This window comes from Rhincodon typus, chromosome 26, assembly GCF_021869965.1.
Source record: "Rhincodon typus isolate 14 chromosome 26, sRhiTyp1.1, whole genome shotgun sequence".
Lineage (NCBI taxonomy): Eukaryota > Metazoa > Chordata > Chondrichthyes > Orectolobiformes > Rhincodontidae > Rhincodon > Rhincodon typus.
In genome coordinates, this window is record NC_063357.1 from 36,387,370 (window position 1) to 36,407,611 (window position 20,242).

A 20,242-nucleotide genomic window follows, 5' to 3' on the forward strand; every position below is an offset into this window, starting at 1 on the left:
ATAGTTAGCGTTTCGGGTCTGGTTCTGAGGAAGGGTCACCGGACCCGAAACGTTAACTCTGATTGATTTTTTTTCTTCACAGATGCTGCCAGACCTGCTGAGCTTTTCCAGCAACTTCTGTTTTCACAGCATCCTCAGTTCTTTCGGTTTTATTACTCCTGAGACTCAGGTAATGTTCTGGGGTCCCGGGTTTGAATCCTGCCACAGCAGATGCTGGAATTTGAGTTCAGTAAAAAATCTGGAATTAAGAGTCTAATGATGACCAATGAACCTGATTGTTAGGAAAGCCCATCTGGTTCACGAATGTCCTTCAGGAAATCTGCCTGGCCTGGACTGGACTGCATATGACTCACATTGTGGTTGACTCTTAACTATGCTCTGGGATGGGCAGTGAATGCTCGGCCTAGCCAATGACACACTCATCCCATGAATGAATTAAAAAAAAAACCTTGCCAGAAATGCAGGCCAGGAATCCTCATTTGAAGAAGTTGCTTTCTCAGAGTGTCTTCAAGTGATTGTGGAGTTGTACCATAATAGATTTGGTTTGTCAATCCAACTGGTGATCCAGGGATTCAGGACAAGCTACTCATGATTCTATTTGACTAAAGTTCCAAAAACAAGTCCTTGCCTGTTTCTTTTGATAGCCTGACAACTGTTTAAATGATCTTCAGTTACTTTGTAAACACCATTTCTCTGTGTCTGTTATTGGTGGTGTTATTATCTAATCCACCTGGTCAGAGATGTTATTGCGCCCCTCTGGAGCAGATGAGATCACTCCTAGGCCTCCTGGGTCAGAGGGAGGGGCAGGCCACCGCACCACAAGAGTCAACTGTTGTTGGCATAGGTTGAGAGAGGATGCCTCTTATTCATTACGTACTCCAACTGATAATAAGCATAAGGTCTATAGACATCTGTGTTAGGAGTTGGTGAGGTAATTGGCAACCAAACAGTACCTTATCTTTTCGTGGGGTAATCTACAGCCCACTGGACGCAATATTCAGTTTAACAATTTCATGCCACAAGCTTTTATTTGCTGTTTCTTTTCTTTTTTGTATGGGCTGGTCTTAATTTCATCCTTTCATATTTTTCCTTTTCTCACAGCTGTTCATTATTCTGCCATCCACACCCACTCTCTTTATTGTTTCTGAACCTATAAAAATTACCACTCCCTTTGCCTTTAGTTTCCATTAAATCTCTCCCACCCTCTGTTCTGTACTCTTGTTGTTCTTCTTCGTCTTCTTTACCCATCTCACCACACGTTTCTCCCAGCTTTCAATTCTGAAGTAAGGTCCTTGACATCAAAGGTTAACCGTGTTTCCCCTCTTGGCAGATGCTGTTCAGATCTGCTGAGTTTGTCCAGCATTTTCTGTGTTTATATGTAATAGGTTCATTAAACACTGTTGCAGGTGTAGTCCCTGGGCTGGATTGTGTGAGTGTAGTTTGTCCAGGGGATGAAATATGTAACGTTCGATCTGAGACTGCAGGGTTCCAGGAGGTGTGTAGTACCATGGAGACAACAGACTCCAGGTTGGCGGTATCATTTACAGCAACCCCAGGGTGGCTGGTGTGGGGAATATAACGTGCTGTTCTGATGGAGGCAGTTTGGGACCTCGCAGAGTGAGTTTTACACTGCCAGGCTACCCAAGGCCCCAGAGTACTTGGTTCGGATACCGGCTTACAGTGCTCAGTTCCTCATGTCCATGAGTACTTTTAGTTTAGGATGTGAAGACAACTGCTCTTAGTATTTCATCACTATTCACAGGATTTTCCGAATAACAGAGGCAGGTCCCTTGGTGAGAGTTAGGATAGATATTGTACAGCATATGAAAAGATTCGAACAGACTACATGTTTACCGGCGGAAATAAAATTGAGCAGCTTTAAATAAAATTGTCTTTCTGTCTGTGGTTGTGGTAGAAAGTAAGTGGGCGACTACTCTCTATAACTTAATGTACCTGCACGCAGGGATTATATATAACCTGCAGTTACTGTGGACCTTTGTTGGTTTGAATTAGAGGTACCATTCGTCATCGAGCTAGGAGAAGCTCTGGATTCAAACTCCAGACCAGGACCAAGCATTGCATTTCAGCTGACACTTCAGCATAGTGTTGCAGGAGTGCAGCACTGTCAGAGGTGCTGCCTTTCAGAAAGGCAGTGTCAAACAAAAGCTCCATTTGCTGTCTTGAATGTCCACAAAAGAGTCTACAGCGTTATTTGAAAATAACGGGGAGGAGTTCTCCTGATCAGCTTTTATACTTCAACAAACATCAATCAAACAGGTCATTATCTCATTGCTGTTTGTGGAACCTTGCTGTGCTCCTGTACAATAACCACATCCAAAAAACAATCCATTGGCTGTAATGCATCAAGGCATTTTCTGGGGATCTGAAGGGTGTGATATATTTGTTTAAATATAAATTCTTTCATCTTGCATGTGGCCCTTCACCCATGGAATGAGTATTGTACTCTTCTCCAAGTATAGTGATGTCCTGTTTGTTCGTTGAAGGGCCTTCAACTTGTGTTTCCTGTTGTTTTGTCCAGGTTTTTTTATCCCAAATGGTCTTAATTAAGACCTAATCTAACTGCTGCAACATGGAGCGATGGGATGCAGCTTTTGCTGCTGATTCCGTTAGCTGTGAGTTCCCTATTTTAGTCCTGTCATTCCCAGCTGATTTACTAAGGAGAGATCAGGCGCTGTAAGCAAGAGCCAGGAATAATGGCCCTCGGGGCCAGCCTTTCCAATGGACGTTGAAGATCCTGCGGTTTTACAACGAGCCCTGTTACCTACTTCAGCTGGAGCGTGTTGTGGCAAACTGTGGGGAGTCCTGTCCTCTCCAGATGCCCCCCAACTGGGGCAGGCCCTGACTGGAATGCGACACGTGAATCTACCGACCTTACCCCGCACCCCACCCCCCCATCCCATGCCCTATCTTACTGCTGCAAAGGGGCAAGGCCACAGGGAACATGTGCATGGGAACACTTTACAGGCAGGGGCTGTACGTGGTAAGAGTCCCTGGACACCCGTAGGCCACTACTTGTCGGGCTTCCCGAGTGGGAGAGATTTACAGTATCTCTGATCTTATTTCACAGAGAAATGGAACTTGTATATAAAGGAGACGGAAGATATCAACATTCTGAGGGAATGTGTGCAGATTCTTTTCAACAGCAGATATGGTGAGTCATTACTTCCCAATATTAGTCGAGTTCAGTTTACTTTTCATTGCACGTTTATAACTCAAACTGACTGAAAGTAGTGAATTAGGTCATAGTCCCGAAGGGGTTAATGTTCATGTTACATTGGCTGTGCACAGCCTGTGTGTAGAGACAAGGAGTTCTACTTCAGCTTCTAGACGGAGTAGATATATCTGTAGCAGCTCCCTAAGCTCTGAATAAGTCTGCTTGACCAAATATAGTTCTACCAGTTGCTATCATGCAATGAATCTTTCTGTTACCCGGAGCAGTGTGTCTCCTGTACAGAGTCTACGGTGGTATATCCTCTACTTTTAATCACTCGATAGGCCCAAGACAGAAGAGTAGCCGGTGGCAGGACACTGCAGTTGGTTCTGATATAACGCGATAGTTCCACTCTTGTGCAATCTCGCAGTATAAGAAAATCCCACAGTAGCCACTCCATTTAAACTAATGGGGCCAGAATCACATTCTAGCCAATACAGCTAAGGTAAGTTTGCGTTCTACAAATAGTGGTCTAAATTCTTCACTTGCGTTAAAGCCATTTTGCGTTGACGAAACATGTTATAGCAGAACTGACTGTGCCTCAAACAACCTTTTACCCAGTGCCTTGTAATGGTAGAGGTCAGGGAATGATCACCTGGGAAATTCCCACATGGTTGTAATGGATGAAATCTGACCCCCAGCATGAGAAGAAATTCAGAAGAATTTAAAAAAAGCACAAAAACGAAGAACTGCAGATGCTGGGAATCCGAAACAAAAACAGAAATTGCTGGAGAAAGTCAGCATCTGTGGAGAGGGAACAACAGAGTTCTTCAGTTCTGAAGAAGGGTCACTGGACTCGAAATGTTAACTCTGCTTTCTCTCTGCAGATACTGCCAGACCTCCTGAGTTTCTCTTAAAAAAATTCAAGTGCGTTTACCACTTTAAAAGCATTGCCACTTTAAGAAGACACCGACAATCAGTCAGCATCAAAAACACAGTTATCAACGAAGAGAGCCAGCAAAAGCTACGAAAGCAGCAAAAAAGCAAGCTCAGTCCTCTGAATGCAAAACTTCATTCAGAAGATGATGATGAGTGCTAGGGCAAGAGGGTTGGAAAGGAAATGGGAGAAAAGGCAACCATCCTGAGAAAATAAAAAAGCCTTCGAGAAGGAGGTTCCAGAAGGAACAACTGAAAGCTCCAGGAGGTAAGGTTAGGGAACCCGAAGAGAAAACAGAGTGAAAAATGATACAAAGGGAAAGCAAGGGATTGTAAAAGAGAGTTCTCATTTCTCACAGCAAACATTGCCGACATCCACATTAGGAAGCCCGAGGCATAGCTGCAGGACTTTTCTTGGCGTTAAGGGAGCTGCTTAACATTGTCAGGAGAGAGGCTATAGTCACAAACTTCACACGACTAGTTGAAAAGTTCATAAGACCATTGGATATTGGAGCAGAATTCAGGTCATTAACCCTGCTTCACCATCGAATCACAACTGGTATGTTTCTTAGCCCCATTCCCCTGCATTCTCCCCATAACTTTTGATCATCTTACTAATCAAGAACCTATCTCTGTCTTAAATACTCTCAATCAGTTCCACAGATTCACTACCCTCTGCCTGAAGGAGTCCCTCCTCATCTCAGTTCTAAAGGGTTGACCCTTCACCCTGAGGCTGTGCCCCTTGATCTTAATCTTTCCTACTGCTAGAAACATTTTCTCCATGTCCACTCTGAGTTCTGTCAGTATTCTATAAGTTTCAGTCAGATCCCCCCCCCACAACCATCCTTCTAAACTCCATCGAGTACAGTCCTAGAGTCCTCAACCGCTCCTCATATGACAAGGATCATATTTGTGAACCTCCTCTGGTCTCCTTCCAAGGCCAACAAAGCCTTCCTTAGATACAGGGCTCAAAACTGCTCTCAATATTCTAAATTCTTTCTGACCAGTACATTATACAGCCTCAGCAGTACATTCCTGCTGTATTATTCTGGTACTTTTGAAATGAATGCTAACATTGCATTTGCCTTCCTAACTGCCCACTGTACCTACATCTTAACCATAACAGTACCCTGAACTAGGACTCCTAATTCCCTTTGTGCTTCAGATTTCTGAAGGCTTTCCCTATTTAGAAAATAGTCTACTCCTCTATTCTTCTGACCAAAGTGTATAATCTCACTCTTTGCCCACTCTCCGAGCCTGACCAAGTCCTTCTGCAGCCTCCCTGCTTTCTCAACACTACCTGCCCCTCCATCTGTCTTTGTGTCATCTGCAAACTCAGCAACAACGCCCTCAGTTCCTTTTGTCCAGATCATTAATGTACAATGTGAAAGTTGTGGTCCCAACATGGACCCCTGTGGAACTCCATTAGTCACCGGCTGCCATGCTGAGAAAAGATCACTTGATCTCCACTCTTTACATTCTGCCAGTCAGCCAACCCTTATCTATGCCAATATCTTTGTCTCTAACACCCATGGGTGCAGCTTACTGTGTGACACCTTGTCAAATGGCCTCCTCAACATTTAAGTAGACCACAATCTCTGTCTTCGAAAACAGAACAGTCAATGGACAGAAGCGGCACGGAATGAGCAACAATCTTTCAGGAGCATGAGAGTGTCTGAAAAGCCTACTTCCGCAGTTAAACCCACAACAGATGTCTGAAGGTCTCCAGCCTGATGATCAATTTGAGGAGGGTGAGCTGCCTATGATTCCATGGGAGCCAGTCCAATGTTCACAGCTCCAGGGAAGCTGCCTGGTGTAAGCATCCAAGATGCTGTAAACAGAGATTACCTCTTCCAATTGGAAAGTGTTTGCCAGACCCAGAAATACAGGAATATCACATGGAGGAAAGTATTTCTTTCAACAGAGTAGCTGCCTTCCAGGAAGGAAATTCAGGAGATTAAGGGCTTTCCAGTTAAGGTAACAGATCAATCACAATGTCCACGAAGAACAGGACGGACCCCTGACTTCCAACAGAGAAGCAACCCACAGATCAGCACCAAAATCAACCATCTCCTAGCAAGAGCCCTCCCATTCTTTCAAAGAGAGAGTGATTCTGAGAAAACCGTGGAATAACCAGACCACCTGGATTAGTGAGGTTAGAGACCGGGATGTGGTCCATGTCATATAGATGTGCACGTGATTGTATAACAGATTAACTATGGCAAAATAAACAAGCTTTGAAGAGATATCATATAGGGCAGTGGTTCTGAAAGTGTTATTGGCTCATCCCTTCATTTTACCGATGCCCCACAGTCTGGGTGGAGACTGAGTTCTGCTCGAGCTTTCAGATGGAGCAGATATATCTGTAGCTTCTCCCATTATAACCTTGCCTGATCAAATGTAACAAATCTTATTGCTATCCAAGAACAGTTCCTCTTCCGTAAATACTCTGTGGTGTATCCTGTACCACTAATCACTAATTATTGCTAAGACAAAGCAAAGACAAAGGAGAATTATCTCAACACCACATACTGGCAGAAGTGGCCAAATCCACGAGATACCAGTAGTGTTCATCTAAGATAATGCCACCGAAAGAAATTGGAATGGGGCCCAGTAAAGCTGTCATTGCTATGTCACGTAGACATCAGGCTGTTGAATGTCTTCTTCAACTGTTTAAGACTTAGCAATTTCGATTGTTGTGTTTTTGGTCTGTTTGAGAATACTACTGTTTAGGGAAGGGATTTGAAAATGATGTGGCTGCCAGGAAAATGTGAGCTGCTTCTGGTAGATCCCCAAGTTACAACTTTGCAGCATACAGGCTTGATTTATAATTCCGATGCAGTCATAATCTGGGTTTCTCACGGTGTTATTTTAGTCAGGATTATGCTGTTGACTTAAAATCCAGTTCTGTTCATCTGGCCAACGTGAATGGAAATGAGAGACTTGGTTGAGGAGCGATTAATTCTAGGGGAATCTGGCCTGCATATTCTCCACAGATTTCCTATAAAACCTTTCTACATTAGCGCATAAATTGCTGTAGTCTACCCTGTGTAACCATCCATTTATCTGAAATGCTCCAATCTGTAGGATGTTCTTTTAAACATGTTGTTCAACATTACTCCAAAGGCTTCATTGGGTAATTTCCCACCCCTATCCACAGACAGAGTGGAGGGTGTTCCTATTAGTTGATGCGAGGTGAACGAACCAGTGAAACAAGCACAATGTGTTAGAATGACTATCTATCTGTCTTGAAATTTGCATACTTTGTCCAAGAAAAATAAAAGTACTGAATCTAAATTAATTTAGATTGCCACAGATGCTTTTTGGTGCAGTATGTAGTCCTTCTGGCTGCAGAATCCCAGTAGGACCTGCTCAGGCTAGCTCATTACAGTCAGCTCGGTTTAAATAGGTTCTGGATAGAATTAACTAGCTCCTTCCCCAGTGTGTGTTTTGCACTGATATAAAAGCACTGGGCCTTGGTCAGCACAGGCCCTGGGGTTTAGTAAGTCTGGCTGTGAGTGCTGTGAGATGTTGATTCATCGTCCAAAAACAGTTCCCAACCAATGCCACAACTTTACCAACTGGTTACCATGTAAATAATGACACTGTTTGTATGTGAGATCGTTTCTCGGTCTTCTGTTCGGCCTTTCCAGGTCCTGCGTTGGACTGGGGTGGACAAAATCAGAAGTCACACAACACCAGGTTATAGTCCAATGGGTTTATTTTGAAATCACAAGCTTTCGGAGCACTGCTCCTTCATCACCTGATAAAAGTCAAAAATCACACGACACCAGGTTGTAGTCCGAGATAGTAGGAACTGCAGATGCTGGAGAATCCGAGACAACAAGGTGCAGGGCTGGATGAACGCAGCAGGCCAAGCAGCATCATAGGAGCAGAAAGGCTGATGTTTCGGGCCTAGACCCTTCATCGGAAAAGGGGGAGGGGAAGGGGGTTCTGAAATAAATAGGGAGAGAGTGGGAGGCGGATAGAAGAGGGATAGAGGAGAGGATAGGTGGAGAGGAAACAAACAGGTCGAAGAGGCGGGGATGGAGCCAGTAAAGGTGAGTGTAGGTGGGGAGTTAGGGAGGGGATAGGTCAGTCCAGGGAGGACGGACAGGTCAAGGGGGCGGGATGAGGTTAGTCGGTAGGAGATGGGGGTGCGGCTTGAGGTGGGAGGAGGGGATAGGTGGGAGGAAGAACAGGTTAGGGAGGCGGGGATGAGCTGGACTGGTTTTGGGATGCGGTAGGGGGAGGGGAGATTTTGAAGCTAGAATACCTAGATACCGAGAATACTCCTGCTCCCACCCACCTTCTTGCAAAAACGCTATCCCCTATTCCCAATTCCTTCGCCTCCGCCGCATCTGCTCCCAGGATGAGGCATTCCACTCCCGTACATCTCAGTTGTCCTCGTTTTTCAAGGACAGTAACTTCCCCCTCTCAGTGGTCGAGAACGCCCTCAACCGTGTCTCCCACATCTCCCGCAACTCATCCCTCACACCCCGTCCACGCAATAAGAACCAAAAAAGAATCCCCTTCGTCCTCGCGTACCACCCCACCAACCTCCGGATCCAACGCAGCATCCTCCGACACTTCCGCCATCTGCAATCCGACCCCACCACCAAAGACATCTTCCCTCCCCACCCTTATCTGCTTTCCGGAGGGACCACTCTCTCCGTGACTCCCTTGTCCGCTCCACACTCCCCTCCAGCCCCACCACACCCGGCACTTTTCCCTGCAACCGCAGGAAGTGCTACACCTGCCCCCATACCTCCTTCCTCACCCCCATCCCAGGCCCCAAGAAGACTTTCCACATCAAGCAGATGTTCACCTGCACATCTGCCAATGTGGTATACTGCATTCCCTGTACCCGGTGAGGCTACCTCTACATCGGGGAAACCAAGCGGAGGCTCGGGGACCGCTTTGCAGAACACCTACGCTCGGTTCGCAATAAACAACTGCACCTCCCAGTCGCGAACCATTTCAACTCCCCCTCCCATTCCTCAGACGACATGTCCATCTTGGGCCTCCTGCAGTGCCACAACGATGCCACCCGAAGGTTGCAGGAACAGCAACTCATATTCTGCTTGGGAACCCTGCAGCCCAATGGTATCAATGTGGATTTCACAAGCTTCAAAATCTCCCGTCCCCCTACCGCATCCCAAAACCAGTCCAGCTCGTCCCCACCTCCCTAACCTGTTCTTCCTCCCACCTATCCCCTCCTCCCACCTCAAGCCGCACCCCCATCTCCTACCGACTAACCTCATCCCGCCCCCTTGACCTGTCCGTCCTCCCTGGACTGACCTATCCCCTCCCTAACTCCCCACCTACACTCACTTTTACTGGCTCCATCCCCGCCTCTCTCCCTATTTATTTCAGAACCCCCTTCCCCTCCTCCTTTTCTGATGAAGGGTCTAAGCCCAAAACATCAGCCTTTCTGCTCCTATGATGCTGCTTGGCCTGCTGTGTTCATCCAGCCCTGCACCTTGTTGTCCCAGGTTACAGTCCAACAGGTTTATTTGAACACTAGCTTTCCGAGCGTTGCTGTTTTCACAGGTGTAGTGAGAGAGGTATCAAGACATAGAATTTATAAGTAAAAGATCAAAGGATCATACAACTGATGTGAATGTATTGAATAAACCGAAAATGGCTGGCTCACTCCCTCCTGTTAAATCTTTAATCAGTTAGAAACGTGATGCAGGTTTCGATTGATTAAAATGCAAATCCCAGAATTTCTCTCAAATCACTGCCCCGAGATAACTAAAGATTTTATCAGTATATACAAGAGGTGACATCTCAGGTCAAACAATGCATTTTAGGTGTGAGGCTGTGTTTAGGATCTGTCTGTATTTTAACCTGGAGTCAGACTGGTTTTATTTCCAAAGCAAGAATTTATAAAATGCCCCATTGACTGGCTGTGTCCACAAAGTGTGTGCTTTTTGAACAAAATAGAATGTATCTGCAAATACCATAACTTTATATGGGGGTGGGGGGGGCTGCAGCTGATGAATCTGGTGTGAACACATTTCCTGACGGCTTGAGCATACATGTTGAGCTTCGGGCAGCGGCCTTCCGGGGCGGGGTGTCCAATTCGACTCCCCCTTTGGTCGCTCCACCACGGATCTCTCTGTCGACTGTTCCAGTTTGTTGGTTGTCTCATTGGGCTCGCTGCCGACGTCTTGGAAGAAGTCCCAGAGTCTCAGTCGTCTGATGAATTCCTCTGTGTCTGCCGTGAGACCAATGGGGTCCGTTTTGGTTGTGGGACAGAAACTGAGCCCTAGGCTGAGAAATTCAATCTCGTCCGGTTGAAGGGTGTGGTTAGATCAGTTGTTGATGGATTTCCCTGCGGTGGTACCGGGGAGGCTTGGTTACTGCTGGTGGTGATGCCAAGATTCTTCAGTTTCTTGTTCTTGGTGTGCGTGTAGGAGCATGCCCGCAGCGAAGAAACTACTCCATGTTCTTCGCAGCCTTCAACACGTTATCGATGATATGCATCTCGCCAAGATCTTCCCCATGCCTCCACCTCTCGCCTTCAAACAACCGCCATACCTTAAACAGACCATTGTTCACAGCAAACTATCCAGCCTTCAGGACTACATCAACCACAACACCACACAACCCTGTGACTGCACCCTCTGCAAGACATGTCAGATCATCGACATGGACATTACCATCACACGTGGGAACACCACCCACCACGTACATGGCAGATACTCACGTGACTCGACCAACGTTGTCGCTCTCGTACACTGCAGGCAAGGATGGTATATTGGCGAAACCACGCAGACGCTACGACAATGGATGAATGGACACCGCGCAGCAAATCGCCAGACAGGGATGTTCCCTCCCAGTGGGGGGTGTCACTTCAGTGGTCAAGGGCATTCAGCCCTGGATCTTCGGGTAAATGTCCTCCAAGGCAGACTTTGGGATACGCAACAATACAGAGTCACCAAGCAGAAGCTGATAGATAATTTTTGTATCCATGAGGATGGCCTCAACCGGGATCTTGGGTTCGTGTCACACTACAGGTGACCCTACCACACTATACACTCTCTCACACACACATACATACATGCGCGCACACGAGGACCCTCTCACACTCTCACACACTCACACTCTCACACTCTCACACTCTCACACTCTCACACTCTCACACTCTCACACTCTCACACTCTCACACTCTCACACTCTCACACTCTCACACTCTCACACTCTCTCACACTGTCACACTGTCACACTGTCACACTCACACTGTCACACTCTGTCTCTTCCCCTCATGTGTGCGCGCGACATGTATGCTCAAACCGTCAGGAAATGTGTTCACACCAGATTCATCAGCTGCAGCCCCCCCCCCCCCCCCCCCCCCCTACATATAAAACTATGGTATTTTTGATACATTCTATTTTGTTCAAAAAGCACACAATTTGCAGATACAGCCAGTCAATGGGGCATTTTATAAATTCCCGCTTTGGAAATAAAACCAGTCTGACTCCAGGTTAAAACACAGACAGATTCTAGACACAGCCTCATTCTTAAAATGCATTGTCTGATCCGAGATGTCACCTCTTGTATATACTGATAAAACCTTTAGTTATCTCGGGGCAGTGACTTGAGAGAAATTCTGGGATTTGCATTTTAATCAATCGAAACCTGCATCACGTTTCTAACTGATTAAAGATTTAACAGGAGGGAGTGAGCCAGCATTTTCAGTTTATTCAATACATTCGCATCAGTTGTATGATCCTTTGATCTTTTACTTATAAATTCTGTGTCTTGATACCTCTCTCACTACACCCAGGGAAGGAGCAATGCTCTGAAAGCTAGTGTGTTCAAATAAACCTGTAGGATTATAACCTGGTATCGTGTGACTTCTGATTTTGTCATCCTTTTCCAGTCACTAATTGTGTCAGGTGAGATGTTCGCAGAGTCATCATGACACAGTTTAGTCAATAAAACACTCTAATGAAAGCAAAATATTGTGGATTCTGAGAATTGACATACAAGCAGAAACAGCTGGAGGAACTCAGCAGGTCTGGCAGCATTTATGGGGGGAGAAACAGACTTAACATTTCAAATCCTCCATGATTTCTTCAGAAGTGAAGGACTGAAGAAAAGTCACATTGACTCAAAACATTAAATCTGTTTCTGCCTCCACAGGCCTGCTGAGTTTCTCTGTTTTAATATTCATAAATAAAGCATTGACCTATATTCAAAATATGGAATTAAAGAAGCATCATTTAGTTCTGCTCACCAAGTGGAGAGTTTACAAAATGTTTCAGATGGCGGTTGGTATATATTTTTGTGAATGTATTGTCTATATTTAATCCTTAAATGGATGATATAATGTACATACCATTAAAAGCTTGTGTCTGTATAGGTTACAACACATTGGCTGTTCCTTTGCCTCACACGTCACATTCATTAAAAGGAATTAGTTAAAATACACACACTTAAAGTTTCTCCCAGAAATGTTTATTCACAAAATAGGACTGTGAAAATCAGATCCCTGTGGAAAGAGACAAAGTACAGGTTGTTTTCATCTGCATGCTGCAGTACACTCTATGAATTCATCTTGTGACTAACCTGAAAGCACTTAATCTAGTCTCTGAGAACAAAAAGCTGTGTTTCCCCAGCACCGACACCTCTTCATTTCAAATTGAACAATGGTTTGAAATATGTACCTTCCTCAGACAACAGATACTACCCTTCCAAGTGTCAATCTTCGTTGGTGCTGCAAAGCAATTTTTAAAAAAAAAAAATTAAGCCATTGAGCTGGAACCTGCAATTTTAATTACACTTGCTCTCAGGTTGACCTCAGCAGATAATATGCTGCTGCAGTTACCTGTGAGGTTTTCACTCGGAGCTGTGCCCTTCAGGGGTCCTGTCAGGTTTACCAGCCAGATGGGGTGCACACCAGGGGAGGTCTGGCAGCAACTTCAGAACATTGCGCTTCTGCAGAATTTGCATTCCTTTTAAAAATTTCTAGTTTCATTTAATTGTCCCTGCAGCCAGCCCCCTCACCGCATCCGCCCCCCTCCCCCCCCGCAACCGAACTCAATATTTGTTGAGATTAAAGTCACCTATTTATTAAGCTAGATCTCGGGGAGGTGTGGGTAAGTGAAGAAAATTCAAGAAACGTGCAGCCAAGCACAAAAGTGAGTAAGTCTATTTGGTGATGTTGCTGAGTTTCCTTGGTGAGAACGGTAATCAACGCTACTATCAAGACCCACTGCCTCTAATTTCCCTGCCATGCCCTCTAGTTGGCAGCCAGGTGTCCACTTTACTGCCTGTTTTACACTTTTTCATCGCGCCTGTATACCTGAGTGATTTCTTCACAAAAACCATTCTTGACTAGAACAAATACGGTCTTTTAAAATTTTAAAATAAACTTTTGGCGCACACAGTGGTAGGGAAGAGCCAATCTAGTGTCTCATTAATATGAGAATTACCAATTAATTCAGGAGAAACCCCTCTGACAAGGGTTGTGGTGAGAATGCAGAATTCGCTACCACAGGGAGTGGTTAAAAGAGAACAGTTCAGATATACTTTGAGAGGAGAGGTCAGCGCGTGAGGGATCGGGAATTGTACGGTAAGGGTTTTGGCCCGAACTGTTGACTTTCCTGCTCCTCAGATGCTGTCTGACCTGCTGTGCTTTTCCAGCTTCACTCCCACAGACTCTGGCTTCCAGCATCTGCAGTCCTTATTGTCTCTATAGAGTAATGTTGACTGATCCAGAAGAGGAAAGAAAGCAGGAGGCTTGAGGGGAATCTAAATACCAGGATAGAGTAGTTGGGCTGAATGGCCTGATTTTGTGCTGTATGTTATGATGTCTGTACAAATGCCCAGGCATTGCTCAGCAAGCTGGGAAATGTTAACATATTTTAAATCGTTGTCATCTGTGTTTTCTGTAGCTGAGGCCTTAGGTTTGGATCATATGGTTCCTGTTCCATACAGGAAGATTGCCTGCGACCCAGAGGCGGTGGAAATCATAGGGATACCGGAAGGAATTCCCTTCAAGCGACCTTGCACCTATGGAGTTCCCAAACTGAAACGTATCTTGGAAGCAAGACACAAAGTTCGGTTTGTTATTAAAAGGTAAGCTGGGTTCGGGAGGTGTGGCCAGTGAGCAGTTCACTCACAGGTGACATAACAGCCGAGTCTACGGCAGCATGCGTGAGTCATTCTGGGGTCACAGATCAGGAGTTAGAATCCTGGCTGGTTTTCACTTCAGTGTCGGCAATGCCAATTGTATTGCCCAGCTGATGCCCCTGCTGAAATAAAGTAGTTCAAGTGAGGTTGTAGACCTCTATGAGGGAAATCCACAGGATTGAGTGCAATGTTGGTTTTATATTCGGATAAATATTGCTGCCCTTTGACTTCATTGTGCAGTTTGACATCTCACTCAATCTCATCAATTGTCAGTGTGTGCGTTTGGTTCTAATTAGCCTCTGTGATTCAAAACAGGAACCTCTGGCTTTTAAGCTGGATGGTACCTTTTACTCTGAGGTCATTAATTATGGAAACAAACCCCAAGCAAAACACACTGCATTGTGCAGATGGAATGCCACAGCCCCCTTTACTTGACAGATCATCATAGATGTTGATGGAATTGCTGCTTTTTCAAACTGCACTTTTCTGTAAACCAGACTCTGGTCCAGAGTGCCTGTGTCCTAGTCATGATCAATTCTACTCTGCAATGGGCCACAAGGAGGCGTTCAAAGACATCCAACCAATTTTCCCTAAGAACCTTGTACAGAAGCAGTGAGTCTCTGCTCATTACTATCTCATTGGGATTTCATACGGATGCAGCATTCCCAGCAGCTACTTTTTGCCTTGCTGCTGGTTTTATGTGCTGGAATACAGATGAGGCAAAGCTGAAAGAACTGTTTTTTGGCTGTGTCACCTTGGTGCTGACAGGGGGAGCTGTACGTGTGACAAATATGTCATACTTTTATTAACATAGTTTTGGTTTCTTGGCTGTCCATTTAAATCCAGTCAGAGCTACTCAAAAACCAACTGCAGTACAATCTCCTGCAGTAAGTTCATCTCCATACGATGTTTATTGGTTGCTGGCTGTCATGGAATTCAAACCTGAGGAATGCGTTGAGCTAAGCTTGGCACCAGAATGTGAATTGCAGTTCTTCATTTATAACTTCTTATGTGGGGGCTGGATTTTCCCTGATGTTGGGGCCAAGTGAGGCAAATGGGGTAGACCTGGCACAGTGTGGGATACAGTCATCAAGAATTTTCCCTGAATTGACCAATCGGTGTCCAACGATAGGCTCACCAGCCCAAAGGAGCAGCGGTTTGGGTGAAGGACAGAAAGGGGGCCTTAGTTTTGAGGCCACTATTGTCGAGGGCAACATTTGGCTGCAGTTAGTTGCAAGGAAGCTCTCGAAGCATGCCCCAGAGTGCTGGCCCTGAGCTTCACCATCAGGAGATCACCTCCAGACATTTGGTCAACTTGAGGGCACCTGAACGAGAATCATCTTCTGGCGGTCTTTAATCATCAGGCATTTGGCTACCTGCTTCTCGAGGGCATGTCACCTCCAATCCCATCTCCAGAAAAAGTGATCCGACGGTGGGATAGAGTCACCAAACTGGCATACCGGGAAGCAGTGTGAATGTTGGCATTGCCGCCTGCGCATTGCCCCCACAGAGGCTTAAAGACCCCACCCATGGTGACCGGATTTAAAGGTACACTCAGCAACTTTAAACTGGACAGTCAAAGTGACTACACTTTAGCCACAGGGCACCAGGGGTGTCTGTGTCGATTGAATCAAGAGGTGCTGCTGTTTTTCCTTCATAGAGTCAGAGTCATACAGCACGTTGTGGGCTGGGAGCTCTTGTCATTTCAAGTACATTTTACAAACTTTGAAAATTGAAGAGTGAGGAGGATTGATTTATAACGGACTGGTGTATAATCTCACACCTATGTACTAAGACCAGTGGCTTAGCTCTTTCCAATGAAGACTAAAGGGCCTCCTGCATAGGATCTGAGCCACCAGTGGACTGAGCTTGGCCTCGTATTACAGTGAGTCTGGGGAAGGGAGCATCATAAGTTGCGTGCTGCTAACGGAAATTAAAACCAGAAGGTTTGCATATCGTCGCGTGGCTGGTTTCTGGCTGCTGGGGTATGCAGCTACAGTAATGTGGATCTCCTGTCTAAGCTGCAGTTGCTGGTCACCTGGACAATAACATCAGGAGCATGTACTCATTATGCTTGCATGCAGCCTCTCTGTTGTGCAGCTGGTTGGCCTGCTACTCATCGTAATAGAGTTTCGGTTGCTAAATCAGAAAGTTTGCGCTGATTGAAATGCTTGTGCATTTTGTAGAAACCAAATTCATTTTTTTTTTATTTGTCTCTGTTTCCTGCAGGATGTTTGATGAGCGAGTTCTAACAGGTAAGCAGGCAGTGAACGGTAGATGACTATCGCCTGGTAAAGTCAGGCCTTCTGTTTACCTCTGCCTTATGAGCTGCACTGCTGAGATGGGCCCTGTCAAAATTCTCAGCTCAGCCTCCCTTCAGCGATTATGTTCGACAGATGGAATTTATGGGGAATCCCGTTTTAGTGTGAACATTGGTGGTTAAGGTTCTGTTGAATTAATTAGAGGGAGGTACGTTTGTGTATGACAGATTCTTGAAAAGCCCCCTCCAACCATCAACCAAGTGGCCTAGAACATGGATCAATGGTAGTTTGAATCTCCCTGCGGTCCTTGCCCAAGGTGTGATCTTAGAATGGTTTCGTTTGCGAAGTAGTCGTGCCAAGCTCCTTGGACATTTTGAGTTGGTGTCCTCCAGACAATGAGAGTAGCATCTTGCCATTATGATGCTGTTTGCTACTCTTCCTGGAAGTCCCCTGGGCGGATAAAAAAACATCTCTTTGGCTTCAGAGTTGTGTAGCATTAATCTGGGAAAGAGAGCATCTAATTGCAAAATCTATCCAGAAGATGAAATAAATGCCAAGGTGTTTGTCAACTATGAAGCACAGAAAGACACTACCTCCCCTCCTCATAACTGCTGAGATGGCCTACCTACTCAAGGAGCATGAGCACACTAAGAGCACAGTGTTCAAGTTCATTCCAACAGCCTGCAGGCAGCCACAAAAAGGCAGCTGCTTTAATTGTTTTCTCTGTGTCAGTTCATATCCCTTGGGGGTGTGGCTGTATTTCAGGGGTGGAGGGGAACGATGAGATGCCCTGAGGTTTACAATGGATAAACAGCATAACTTGATGCTTGCACAGTTTATTCAATCCTTTTAATCTTGTTAAACCTGCTGTGGCAATGCTTTCATGTTCTGTAATTTGATCATTCATTGTAAAAGAGATTTTCAAATATAACCCATGTTTACTTCAAAACGTCGCCAGACTTGAGGCATTTCATGCCATGTAAATGTTTTAAAGGATTCATGAGAAGCCTTCAAGTGAGAATGATGTGAATTATTTGTCAAGAACATAATTGGAATCCTCTTCAAAAGAGCCAGTGCAAAATTGATGGCCAAACAACATGCTGCTGTACGGCACCATTGTATTATTTAATGATATTTGGGTTGTAATATTTTATTGCTAGTGTCATTTCCAAATAGGTATGACACAGTGATGCAAATTTAATTTCACTGTCAAATTGACAAATTGGTTAAATTGGCTGTGTGGTGTAGCACACTTTTGTGTGTAATAGAAGCTACATATTTGAATACACACGACACTGTTCATTGTATACAGAACATATACATACGTTGCACCTGTTTCAACTCAACAAAACAGGTAACAGCCTTCACTGTCTGAAGGAATGAACTAACGTCCTGTCCAATCAGAATCAATCTGCCTGATTTAACATTTAAAGAAAGCCTGGCAGATAAGTGTCAATGATCATTAATTGTTGCATTCTCCATGGCAATGCCTCTGCCAAACAGTCAGCACAATCCTTTCGAGCAGCATAAATGTTGGTTTTCCCCTTAAATTGTTGTTCTTGCACATTGTCCTGCTGAGTGGAAGATGAAAAGTTTTGACTTTTTTCAGCAATATTCAATTGTTTTAAGTTAGAGACAAAGCATCCCCAGGGTATCATCATAGAGACACTGTTACATATATATATAAAAATAAAAAAAATCATTAGAACCAGAGAGCTGGTGGACAGCTAATGTTATTCTGATACTTAGAAAGGAAAGAACAACTCTAGGGAACTATAGACAGGTTAGCTTAACAGTAGGAATGATAATGAAAGCTTTACTTCAAAATGTGATAGAAAAACCTTTAGAAACCAAAAGTACATCATAAAGAATAGTGAACAAGCACTTTAAAAGGGAAGGTCGTGGTTGAGCAAATGTGTTCTTTTGAGATGTTACAAAGACAGTGGGTAAGGATAATGAGGTAGATGTAAAATGCTTAGATTATCAAGAGGCCTTTAATAAGGTACCACATGGTCAAATCAAGCAGTCAATAAGAAATAGGAGCAGGCGTAGGCCATCTGGCCCCTTGAGCCCACTCTGCCATTCAATAAGATCATGGCTGATCTTTTCGTGGACTCTGCTCCTCTTACCCACCCTGTCATCATAGTCCTTAATTCCTTTACTGTTCAAAAATCTATCTATCTTTGTCTTAAAAGCATTCAACAAGGTAGCCTCAACTGCTTCAGTGGGCAGAGAATTCCACAGATTCACAACCCTTTGGGTGAAGAAGTTCCTCCTCAGCTCAGTCCTAAATCTGCTGCCCCTTTATTTTGAGGCTATGCCCCCTAGTGCTAGTTTCACCTGCCAGTGGAAACAGCCTCCCTGCTTCTATCTTTATGTATTTCCTTCATAATTTTAAATGTTTCTATAAGATTCCCACCCCCACCCTCATTCTTCTGAATTGCAATGAGTATAGTCCCAGTCTACTCAATCTCTCCTCGAACAGAAACCTTGTTACAAAACAAAATACACAATGCATACTCAGATTGCTGAAAGGTGAGGGGTGGCTTGTTCCATAGGAATTCGTGTGGGAAACTATTTTGTTCACAATTTACAAACAATTCACATTTCAGAATTGGAAGTAAAACTTCAAAATATGTGGATGATGCCAATTTCTACATATTGTTAACACTGAAGGCAATTGCAACAAAATACTTGCAGATTGGGCATGTTATTGACAAATGAAGTTAATTGTAAGTAAATGGTGCATTTCGGTTGCAGGAAAATGGGGCGCATGTACTCCTTGAAAATAAGAGTCTAAATTGGGTAGAGAGGCGAAGAGATCTCGGGTACAGATTCTCCATCATTAGAAGTGGCAGCACTGGTGAACAGTAGCATGAGGATGCCAACAAAAGACTAGGTTTCTTTCTCAATGTAGCAGAATTTGGAAACGAAGCAGTTGTGTTAAGCTTACGTCTAACTCTGTTTAGACACGATTGATGCACATATTGGGTCTCATTCTATACAAACAATGTAGAATAAGCTAGAACTGAAACCACAAAAGTTTTGTGAAGATGATAACATCAACTGAGAGGCTTTAACCATTAGGAACAACAAACAGATCAATGTTTTTTTTTCTCTATTAGGAGCTCAATAAGGTAGATATAGGGAGCTCCCTGTTTCCTGTGGGATATAGACTTCACCTGCTGTAGGTGGTGGGAAAACCAACATCAAAGAAGACCTACTTGACCTCATTCTCACCCATCCACCTGCCATTGGTGCATCTGACTCTATGGCAGTTTTGTGCTTTTATGTAAATAGTAAAAGCTTACAGAGCTCAGAGATGCAGAAGGAGCTGAGTGTCATGGTGCATGAATTGCAAAATGACCACCTCATAGACCTTGTGGAACAAAGTCCCATCTTCACACTGAGAACATACTCCATTACGTTATTTGGCACTAACATCGTGCTAAACGGAATAGTTTCAGCACAAGTCCAGCAGCTGAAAACTAGGCATTATCCACGAGGGGATGTTGGCTATCAACAACGGCAGAATTGTTCAACCACAGGCTGTAATCTCATCCCTCACTCAACAATTACCATCAAGCCAGGGAACCAAGCCGGTTCAATGAGGCATGCAGGAGAGCATGTGGAAGCAGCACCGGACACACGGAAAAATGAGTTGCCAACCTGGTAAAACTACAACATAGGATACCTGCCTCCTAAGCAGCATGCCTTAGACAGAGCT

General features: G+C 44.6%; 1 protein-coding gene across 1 annotated transcript in view; it reads left to right on the top strand.

Moving 5' to 3' along the window:
- The window catches only part of gtf2ird1 (GTF2I repeat domain containing 1), a 176,767-nt gene that overhangs the window by 78,994 nt on the left and 77,531 nt on the right, over positions 1–20,242 (top strand). Inside the window, exons 10-12 of the mRNA XM_048612388.1 lie at positions 3,089–3,172; positions 14,017–14,200; positions 16,484–16,509. Of these exons, the coding sequence (XP_048468345.1) occupies positions 3,089–3,172; positions 14,017–14,200; positions 16,484–16,509 (294 nt within the window). The remainder of the gene's footprint in view (positions 1–3,088; positions 3,173–14,016; positions 14,201–16,483; positions 16,510–20,242) is intronic.